Source organism: Cynocephalus volans, chromosome 17 (genome assembly GCF_027409185.1).
Source record: "Cynocephalus volans isolate mCynVol1 chromosome 17, mCynVol1.pri, whole genome shotgun sequence".
Lineage (NCBI taxonomy): Eukaryota > Metazoa > Chordata > Mammalia > Dermoptera > Cynocephalidae > Cynocephalus > Cynocephalus volans.
In genome coordinates, this window is record NC_084476.1 from 26,279,107 (window position 1) to 26,290,854 (window position 11,748).

The following is an 11,748-nucleotide window of genomic DNA, read 5'->3' on the forward strand; positions in this document are numbered from 1 at the left end:
CATCGAAGAGATGGTTCCTTGTCATAGACAACAGAACAAACTGTGGTTGATTGGTTGGTGACAAACATGTCCCCTTAGCAACCCTTGGCTACATCAAATGTAGCATTTAGCCCCAAATACTTTGAAATCTGTTTAATTTGCTTGATTATCTATCTATCCCTGCCCCCACTAGATTATATGCCACTTGAGGGCAGGGATGTTTCTTTGTCCCCAGTGCCTAACATAGTGCCCAGTGCCTAGCATAGCACCCAAATATAATAGGTTTTTTAGTAAATGTCAAGTAAATCAGTTTAAAATGACAAGTTTTTACCTTTTTAATGTCCTAAATTTTTAAGCAACTGTTAAAAGAATAGGCTTGCTATATATATTTACTGTTAAATCCAACCCTCCACCATCCCTCCTGTAAGCAATGTTGATGCCACCTCCTCAGTGGGATAAAATGTAAAATAGATCAGACTTGCTGACACTAGAGCTGGTCATGAGCACTAAGGCTGGGGTGATCATATCAATTAGCTTCCAAACCAGGACACTTTTGAAAGGGAAAGGAGTACTATTAATAAGTAAACCAGGGAAATGGGAGCAAAAGGTACTGTCATAGGCAAAATCAGATGGCTACACAAAGCCCAAACTGAGCCATCCATGAATGTGGAAAAGGAAAAATGTCCTGGAGGCTACATTTGAAGCAATCTATGCAGTGTTTATTTCTTACAAATCAAGTCTGATATTTATTCACATTTCTTGTGCATCCAAAATTGAACTCACCTGCAAACCAGCCCTGCCCTTTTCCAGGCACCTTATCTTTGCAAGTGGATGAATGAATCCTTCTTGACTCTCCCGCCCCTTCATCTGAGATTACCAGTGTCATCACTCTTTTTGTTCCTTCCTGCACAATATCTCTTGCATCCTGCTCTACCCCACTGGCACCAGCTCTTCTCTGGATCATGGTCAGAGCTGACTTTCCCATCTCCATTTCAGGCTGAACATCATTAATGTACTACTCTTGGCATATCTTCACCCCGTTTCAGAACCAAAAATGGTCATCTGTTGTCTCCACATCCAGCCTGAATTCTTCTGACTTCCAAACTGTTGCATAGACTGGCTTCAGCACACCTGAAGCACAACCCACTTCTCATCCTACCAAGCACATGCTGTCTGTCCCCTAAAGTGACAGCTTCCACATTACCCCTCCAGCAACCCCTTCCCCCTACTCCATCCATCTCTTAGCATTTGTTCATGGTCTCCCTCTTTCCTCTACCTATTCTTTTTTTTTTTTTTTTTTTTGTCTTTTTCGTGACCAGTACTCAGCCAGTGAGTGCACCGGCCATTCCTATATAGGATCCGAACCTGCGGCGAGAGCGTCGCTGCGCTCCCAGCGCCGCACTCTCCCAAGTGCGCCACGGGCTCGGCCCTTTCCTCTACCTATTCTAACCTTACCCAACCCTCCAGGGCCCTGCCTAAGTTTCTTCTTATCTCCAAACTTGTTAGATATCATATTAATCTATTTTCTAATATTCTGTTTCTATAGATGCTACACAGCTTAAAGCTCAGTTGATCTGATTTACTTGCATTTCTTTTAGCTTCTTAGTTCTCTAACTAGAATAAGCTCCTTAATGACACTTAGCCATATCGTCTTCCTTTTTCACTCTTGCAGCAACTATCTCAGCATATATCCTACTTTTATACTCCCTAAGCACTAAAGCATACAAAGATATATAAAACATACCATGACCTTCAGAATTTCAGTCTAGAAAAGAGAAGGAATGTGGAATGACCTGTAAATAGACAACTAGGAAATATTAAGGTAAAGGCTAATTGAATTCTCTAAAATTGTCTATGTCAACAGTGAAGATAGCTGAACTAACCCAGGGCCAACAGTCAGAAAGGCTTCACAAGGGTAGAGCATGAGGAAGAGCAAGAGGAATCATCAGGAGATTATTTTAGCCAAAAGCATAGAGCATTAAATACATAGGTGTGTTCAGCAAAGTAAAACAAAAGCCACAGAAGAAAGGTATAGGTGTGGTGGAAATGAACCGTAAAGATCGGCAGCATCAGATCAGGAAACGTATTGTGTGCCAAGTTCAACGTGCTGGACTGTGTCTTGTGAGAGCAACAGAAACCGCTGAAGGGTTTTAAGCAGGAAAATCGTGTGATCAGATTTTTCTTGTAGAAAGTGATTTTGGCAGCAGTATGGAAAATGGCAGAAAGCAAGACTCACAATAGAGAGATTAGTTGGGAGGTTACAGAAGCAGCATTGGCAAGAAGTAATGTTAAGTCTAGAGAAATGATAACCAAAGAAGGGTGGGTTTGAGAGAAGTTAGGGAGGCAGAGTCAATGCTACTTGGTTACAGATTTGTTGTGAGGATCAAGGTCTAAGAAGAGTCAAAACTGCTGTTTCCAGCTTGGGCCCTGGAATGGAAGATGGTGCCATTTACTGGGATAGAGAAACTAGGAGAAGCCAGTTTGAGGGTACAGATAAGGAATTAAGGATGGACATGCGAAGGGTCTGTGAAACATACAGGGGAAGTGACCTGATAGGCAGTTGGATGATAGTTTAGGTTCCCAGAACATACATCTAGATTGAAGATAGAGTTCATTATTGAAAAACATTCATGGGGAAAAATGAGACTCTGCAGAAGACACATGGCATGAGAAGGTGGTCCAGAATGGAACATTAGGGGCACTATAGGGAAGGAAGAAGATGTTAAGCTTTTAGACAGGGAATAAAATAATATGTCATTCGTTAGTATAGTCAGGCACTGCTAAATCAGCATCCTTCTGAAAAGGAGGAATGCTTTCTTGTATCAGAAACTGTGGGGGCCAGCCCGTGGCTCACTCGGTAGAGTGCGGTGCTGATAACACCAAGGCCACGGGTTCGGATCCTATATAGGGATGGCTGGTTTGCTCACTGGCTGAGCGTGGTGCTGACAACACCAAGCCAAGGGTTGAGATCCCCTTACCGGTCATCTTTTAAAAAAAAAAAAAAAAAAAGAAACTGTGGAAAGTTACTTTCAGATTGACTTTTATCTTTGCTGGTTTTAATCCTGCTTTGTTTTATAATTTCTTTTCTTATTAAATTGCAAACAAGTGCATTCTGCTGGCCTGCTCTTACTCTTAACCTACCAAGGGAGCTCGTCAAGAGGAAATACTGGCATTTTACTTCTGATCCTCTCTTTTGTCCTCTCCACCCAATGCTTATCAAGTGCCTGGTAGTTGCTTAGCAAGCATTTTCCCCATATTTTATGAATGAATGATTAAAGAAATGACATTTACTTATATCTCACCAAAGGTGAGTTTTTCATCCAGGAAAGGGCCTTTCTGTGCTATAATGAGAATGGCATGTTTCTTATTTCTAACCTTCCCCCAACAGGCCTTTTATTTTCTTCCTACAAGGGATTCTCCTTGTCTTTGTTATGTCAAACTTGCTGGTGTTAGGTCTTCATCAATTTTTAATGTCCTCAGGTTTTTTAATAGATTCTTGCAGATGAAGAGTTTGGTTATGAGACTGTGGATTTGTGAGAAAGATGACTATGTAGTAAATCTTTGGGTGTTCTCTCTGGGGTTCATCTGTGGCTAACTTTTAACCCTAACCCAGTAATTCCAATTAAAGCTGGTAAAAGTCATTATGTGTGCTTCCTAGCCAAACACAAAGGGCAGTTGAATTATGTTATTATAGACAATCAGTGTGCCTGATTTATTATCGTTAAAAGTTGATATCTGACTTAATCATTCAGTCAATCATAGAGTTCAGTGCTAGTTCCCTGAAGAGATATACAGTCTGATTGAGCTTGTGAAAATGTACAGTTCAAAGAAAATACTGTGCCAGATCGTTTGCATAAATAAAAAGATTAAAGAGAAACATCAGTGGACTTGAGAGTGATCAGCAAAGGTTTTAATAAGTAGGTAGAACTTAACCTGGGACTTAAATATGAAAATTGACTAGCATGGAAGGAAAAAAGGAAGAGGTGCCATATAAGTATGCGAGGCCAAGCAGAGTGGCAGAAATGGATCACATGGACAGTATATGAGGAATTGTGGTGGCTGCAGCAGGAATCAGAAGCAAATCTTATTCCGTGTGCCTTTATGACCATCTTCAGAATTTCTAAGTGTTAAATAAATGCATGAATTTTTCATCTCAGCTGTTTGCCAGTCTCCCTGCTTAAATGGTGGAAAATGTGTAAGACCAAATCGATGCCATTGTCTTTCGGCTTGGACGGGACATGACTGTTCCAGGTAAGACAATTACAAACTAATGTTTATCTATAACAACATAAGGACCTTTGAAATTCAAGGTAAGTTGTCTCAAGAGCCAGAAGGTATCTCTACTTTGAGTACAAGTATTTCGTATCCAAAAATATCTATTCTAGAAACACTCTCTAAATTTGAGCTAAAGCTGGTGCTAAGATATACTAGTTCAGGATAGACAAATAAAACAATGATATCTCAAAAATAAACAGGCTTGTGCTCACTTCAGCAGCACATATACTAAAATTGGAACTATACAGGGAAGATTAGTATGGCCCCTGCTCAAGGACGACACCCAAATTTGTGAAGCATTTTATACTTTTTCACGATTCAAAAAAGAAAGAAAGAAAAGAAAGGGTTAAATAAATAAATAAACCATCCTCTTGATCAGAAGATTGCATCCTGGGCCGAGCCCATGGCGCACTCGGGAGAGTGTGGCGCTGGGAGCGCAGCGACGCTCCCGCCGCGGGTTCGGATCCTATATAGGAATGGCCGGTGCGCTCACTGGCTGAGCACCGGTCACAAAAAAGACAAAAAAAAAAAAAAAAAAGAAGAAGAAGAAGATTGCATCCTTCATATGCAAGGATTAAAATGATACACTCAATATATTTTATTGAAAATGACCTAGTAGATATTTGAGTTCTTGATTACTATAAAAATTATTATTGAAATTGATAATACTTATTTTTAAAGTCAAATATTTTTGTTTCATATTTTTAGTATATGTATATACAGTATTACACTGACTACGAGAAAATTTATGTAAAAAATATGTTCTATTAATTGGTTTCCCATTTCTGAGCAGAGAAATATCACAGTTGAGAAAAGATTACCATAAAAATAAGTCAAAGGGAAAATAGTTAGAAGATCATTTAAACCTTTTTAAACCTCAGGAAATGTCAGACATATTGTACTATCATGGATAAAATATTTTCTATACGCAAACATTGTCCTCACAAATGTTGCAATATTATCAGCTCCATTCTAAGACTTTCAATATGTCATTGCTTTATATCATTTAGATTTGTATTATGTACATTGACCCGCATCTTAAAGAAATCATTGGAAACAAATGGGTATTTCCATATTCATTTTTAAAGTGGGAAATTCAGTTAACTGAAAACAACTGTTATTTTCCATTTTCTGTTATGCAGTGTTGACTGGAATGTCAGAGTTGTCTTGCAAAAACAAGGAGTTAGTAAAGCAAAAGTTATTTAAAAAAATAGGACTTGTGCAATGAATTTATTCATAACATCTCAAGCATATGCCATCTCTGCAAAGGGGAAAAAAATAAGCTGAACCGTACAGAGCAAATAGGGAATTGGAAAATATATTTAGAAGCTGCCAAGATAAAGATGATAGTCTTAACTGAGAGCATAGTTAAAAGAATTTAAGCAAATGAGAGCTCCCCACCCCCAAGAGGAAAGAAAAAAGAGGAAAAAAAGTGACTCAAAAAGAACAGGACATATTTATAACTTATAATTTTAGACTATAGTTCAGCCCCTTAATTTTACAGGTAAGGAAAAGGAAACCCGGAGTCTCTATTGTTCCCTGACATCAAAATATTCCCATAGGAGCTCTTCCTTGATACGGGGAAGGGTAGTTATTAGCTGACATGAAAATACTGTCCAAAAAATATTACAGCAAATTAAGCTGAGAGGTGTATCCCTCATTCAAGGAAAGGCTAACTAGCAACCCAGAGGAACAGGCAGGCTCCCCCTCCTTCTACTGTAACAATAGAGGGACCTTGTGTGGAATCCAAAGACTGGGGAGTGGCAGAACATCAGGAGGACCACAGCTGAGACTTGAAAGCCACCTAAATTCCACATCCCATCTCACCCCTTCTCTCCGGGGTCTGCTCCATCTTCGCTCTTGCTGCAGAGTGGTTTATCTCTGCTGTTCAGGTCACATGGAAGGGCAGAACTGCTTCCAGCTGCCACATTTTACATGTCATTGTACAGTATCCAGAGACATAGCACACTGCCCAGTTTAAAAATCTCAGAAGAAGGATTCAAGAGCTCAGCATGGATCAATGCACAGTGGTCCCAGATCGGGTTATGCTGTACTCACATGAAGAGTGATTTTGGCAAAACACTGGGTGAGGGGAGGGGAGACTGGCAATTCCCAGGAGAAAGGAAGGTAGAATATTGGAAAGCTACACAACTCCTCCAGTTGTTGAGTAAAGCAAATCATAACTAAAGCCAAAACGTTTCATTATGTTAGTTATACCAAGTTTCTATTTGTATTGTCAGGGCTCAGACCTTTCAAACCCATTGTTCGGACTGGGTCACCAAACCCCTCACATGTCAGGCTGGGTTCCCAGACCCCTCACACGCAGGTCCACGCTAGGTAATTGGGAAAGATCCCAGGAGCCATTGGCGACGACATGAACTCAGCCTTCAGCAGTAGCAGCAGCTTACAGGTCTGACGGTGGCAGAGGCCTCTCAAGGGTTCTGGGGGCCCTGGTAGCAATAGCTTGCAGCAACAGTCTCCAGCAGCAGTAGTGACCTCCCCTACCTGCCATCCCCAGGGTAGAACCGCTTTGGATCAGAGCTACTCATCCTTTATTCTTAAGTCATAACCCAGGACACCTGGGTGCACATGCGCAGTTACTTTAGACAATAACCAAGGAACACCTGGGCGCACGTGCTTATTTACATCAAATGTTCAGCAAGATTCTGAACATCTGAGCGGCCCTGACCATTTTCCTGTATTTTCCCAACAAGTATAATTCCCTAAAAAGGGGAGGGGGGGAAGGCTTTTCTGAGAAGTCAAAACAATAAATGTTTACAAATAATTTTTTTTTCTTCTCTCCCATGATATTGAGTGTCTTAAAGATTTTATGCCTAGTACCTCACACAGGCACAAAAATAGATGCTCAGTAAATGCTTGTTGACAGATGGATCAATTTCCTGGCATAAGAGACAGCTGGTGAGGAAATTCCTTGTGGCATCCATTAAGGCATTTCTTCACCAGCTGTCTCTTATGCCAGGAAATTGATCCATCCATTAAATCCCTCAACCTGTAACCTTCTCCAGGTCAGAGTAAGACTGACCTGGTCTTGTTCCCAGGTAGTTCATTCCTTAAGAAAGAAATTGTATTTCCTCTGATCACTGTGCACATCATCAGAAAATTGATCCCAAACAAATGCCATAACTTAAAAACCACAGACTGTTAGTGCCCGAAGAGCCCTTTAGATTCATGAGGTCTAAACCTCTTGTTTTACAGATGAGAGGATTATCAGACAGGAAACTAGTGACAGAATCAGGACGAAATCTCAGATTTGGTGCTTTTCAGATCTTTTCATAAGTTAGCACCTATTGTCTATGTCACTTTGTTCTCTCAAGGAATGACACCCATCCCTACAAACAACATCACATAATGCCCAGGGGTCTGAGACTTTCAATGCTGTTTTAATCAGCTGCCAAAGAGCTGTTACCTCTTCTATTCAGTCTTTTCTCTTCCATCTGTTTGTTTTTCTTCCAGGAAAAGGAGGACTGGGTTTTAACCACCACAGAACCAACTGGCTCTCCCAAAAGCAGGATCATGTCTTTTTGGTAGCCCCTAGGCATCCTGGAACTTATGCAAAGAAGGTCCAACATGGTGCTGGGTCTTGTTTTGTTTAGTAAACTTGTTATTTTGGGTTTACTTTTGATATTTTGTGATATATTTTGTTATTCCTTGTGACATACTTTCTTACATGTTTCCATTTTTAAATTTGCCTGTATTTTCTATATAAGAATGATATTAAAGAGATGCTGCTCCCACCCTCACAAAATGTACATACTCTGCTGTCTGTTGAGAAAGTGCCTGGTACACATTTTTATTCAGTTACATAAAAATGATTTTTCAATTAAAATATATTTTGCTACTAAATAATATTTTGCTGGATAGTGCCATTTTATGAGGTGGCCAGGGAATAATAAGAGGATTCATGGTCTTTTATCTTTGCTGTTGACACAACACAGGGTTATGTTTAATCTACCAAGCAATTATAATAAAGGAGACCCATTCATTCCAGTTCCATCTTCTTTAGAATGTGTATAACAACAAAGGTTTCCTTTTATTTAATTGGAGAGTAACTGTTAGACCTCATACTCTACACACAGAATTCTGTCCTGGTATTGAGAGTAGCTTGGCTAACTGCTTTTCCGACATTTGGGAAGCTGTAGGCATCAACTTAGTGGATAAGGGGGAAACAGCACAATGACCATGGCTCACAAATTAAAGTTTTCTGCTTCTCTCTCACAGCTGGAATAAGAAATGCAAGAACTGGAAAATTAACAGAGAGACCATACCTAGACTTTAATCCCACAGTTCACCCCTTTGGGAGAAGAGAGATAGGAGGGGGAAGCCAGGGAAAGAGAAGGAAAAAGGCAAATGGAAAAGGTTCCCCAGATCTGGGTTCCTGGTGCCACCTGCAGAACAGAATTGCAGCTGCCCAAGGGAAGAGCTGAGCTGCCTGTCAGGCCTCACTGCTACACCTTCCTCCATCACTGTACTTACACCAGGAGAAAGACCTCCCCAGACTTCAGCAAGTAAAGCAAGCCCTACATTGTGCTGTAAAATAGGAAACTCACAATCAACTTGCCTCCATCCTCTGGGAGAATTGCTCCCACCCAGGGTGCAGGGTTCATGGTAGCACTGTGGAGAAACACAGGAAGGATGAAAAAGATTTTGATTCTCCCAGAGGTTTTCTTCACTACCCTATGCTTTCCTCAGCCATTGATTCCTCCTTTCTCCTGATGTTCACATTCTGGACCAACCTTACATGCTTATCAATGTACCTTTTAATCAGTTTATTTACATCCCTTCAACTTCCATACTCTGTTGATCTTTGTCATTTGTAATCATAAAAGTCTAAAATAAAGCTCAAAATCCGAGTAACGAAAAGAAAAATGGTACCAGACAGAACATGTTTAACTAGGGAAAGCAATTGAAAACATTCAATTCTGAAAGTGCCTACTAAATCAGCATACCTACTAGTTTGTATTGGGTTACTTTGAATAGATTAAAAGGTTTGTATTTTCACATTACGTCAAATTAGCCGTGGTATGCAGAAAGTATGAGGAAATAAAGCACGATAGTAAGTGAGGTTTGGAAACCATTCACATTTAGAAATGTGAAGCACAGAGTAATAATACTAGAAGTACTTGAAGAGTGTTATTTACGTTATTTTAAAATCTTTTGTACTGGTGAATTTTTGAATAGGGAGTCATTTTGCATGTTATATGAACTATCCTACAAACTGGAAAAGATCCTATTGAGTAATATTTACCAAATATTTACTAAATATTGCTCTGCTGCAAAAATCTAACAATGATAACATAAGTAACTATATATAAATTGTATAATTTACTTTCCAAACCAGCTATTGAACAACTACTATGTGCCAGAGACTCTACTAGGTGTTTTACAGACATTATTTCTTTGAATCCTCATAATAATCCTCTTGAGATACATCTTATTATCTCTAGTTTACAGATGAGGAAAGTGAGGCTCTGAGCAGTCAAATAACTTGTCTAAAATAATACAGCCATTAAATAATAGAACCAAATGTAACCCAAATCTGTTCTAAAAATCCTGTGCTTTCTATTCTACTGTTTCTGCATTTTTGATGTAGATATAACACTAAGCAATATTCAGCAAATTTAATTTTTAAATACAATACTTGATAGGCAGGTTGTATTTTCCAGTGATACAGTATGAAATGTATGATAACAGCAATAAAAATGGAAAAGGCATCTGATAAAATTCAACGCATTCTTAAATTTCTAAAACAGAAGAGTGTTTGTCCAGCATACTAAAGCATATGTTTCAAACCAAGTATAATCAATTTTATAGTGAACCAAAAATTGCTTCACTTTAAAATCAGAAACAAATCAAAATAGCTATCCCCATTCATCATTTTTTTCCCCTTTCTCACTTTTATTTTAACTGAAACATAATTAATACATATTTGTGGGGTACAGCGTTGACTATCAGTACCTGTGTACAGTACGTGATGATCAAATCAGGATAATTAGCATATTTATCACTCTAATATGTAATCATTCTTTGTGTTCATTAACCAATCTCTCACTGACCCCCTCCTTTCCCATCTCTAGAAGTCACAGTTCTGTTCTCTCCTTCTGAAAGTTCAACATACTATTGGGATCTCTCTTTCTTTTTTTCCCTTCTTCCCCCATTCCTCTTAAGCATTATTCTGTGAGTTCTAGCCAAAGCAATAATCCATAAATATAGGGTATAAAAATGAGAATATTGTCACAATATTCATTTTGGCAGAAGGTAAATAAAATGCCTTGTAAGGTGAAAACCCTTCTAGTGGCATCAAAAGCCATTACAAGAACTAAGTCCAGTAAACTGGATGATTACAAGATAAATATACAAAAATGAAGAGCTTTCCTGCATGCCAATTATAAATAGAAAATATAAAGAAAAAGATCCTACTTATGTATTATGTAAATAAGAAATGTATGTGGTCTCAAGGAAGAAAATTTTATCTAAAAACATTTATAAATGCGCAAACAATGGAGAACCATGCCATTTCTTGGATGAAGGAATTACATGTCTTAAAAATTTTGACTTTTCTCCCAGTTACAGGTATTGTATAACTCCAATCATACTAGCCATATGTGATTTTATTTTTTTTAGCATGACCAAATTATGTATTCTATCATACATTAAGAAAAAAAATGGAAAATTTAAATATTTTAAAGAAAAAATAATGAAAAAGACCATCTTTACTAAAAATCAAAACATAATAAAAAGCTTCGGTCATTAAAATAGTGCATACTGAATCAAGAAATCCAAAGGCATCAAGGTGATAGTCTGTACATATAAATTCAAATATTCTATTTAAAGACTCATAAGTGATCAAGAAAGCATCAATAGACAGTGGAATTTTTGTTATCAAATACTAAAAAGTGAGAGAAAAGTGACTAGCATTAGACAACTAGTAAAAATTTGAAAATATTTCCATTTATCTTCTTGCCACATAACAAAAACAAATTTAAAGCGGGCTGGGGAGTTAGATACTGATATGAAAACCATAAAAATTATTTTGAAAAGTTAATTTTCTCAAGCATTTGAAGGATTAAAAAACCTTCTAAATCTATAAGTTATAAAATAATCATTGTGAGAATGACAAGCAGATTTGATAGCATAAGTAAATTGAGAGTTCTGGGTGTTATTCAAAATAATCAAAATCAAAATGTAAAGACATTTTTTATGACAGACCAAGGAATAATGTTTTTATTATAATGCCTTTATCATATAAATAGGGGGAGAAAATCTTAATGAAGCTGAAGAATACAGATGACTCACCAAAGAAATGCAGTAAACTCATATGTATATGAGAAAAAATGTTCAACCTCACAAACATGGTGTGTAAATTCAGTGAGAAACCATTTCCCTAATCAGATTGGCAGTGACTTGTTTTTAATGTTAATAATCAATGCTGGCAAGTGTGTAATGAAATAGGAAATTTTATACATTACCACTTAG

General features: G+C 38.1%; 1 protein-coding gene and 1 non-coding gene across 2 annotated transcripts in view; both read left to right on the forward strand.

Moving 5' to 3' along the window:
* SVEP1 (sushi, von Willebrand factor type A, EGF and pentraxin domain containing 1) overlaps positions 1–8,048 on the forward strand; it is a 193,643-nt gene extending 185,595 nt beyond the window's left edge. Inside the window, exons 47-48 of the mRNA XM_063081889.1 lie at positions 4,137–4,230; positions 7,729–8,048. Of these exons, the coding sequence (XP_062937959.1) occupies positions 4,137–4,230; positions 7,729–7,750 (116 nt within the window). The 3' untranslated portion in view covers positions 7,751–8,048. The remainder of the gene's footprint in view (positions 1–4,136; positions 4,231–7,728) is intronic.
* LOC134366294 (U6 spliceosomal RNA) lies at positions 4,459–4,565 on the forward strand. Its single transcript, XR_010022275.1, has one exon. It is a non-coding gene; the product is annotated as a U6 spliceosomal RNA (small nuclear RNA).
* Positions 8,049–11,748: the final 3,700 nt, after the last annotated feature.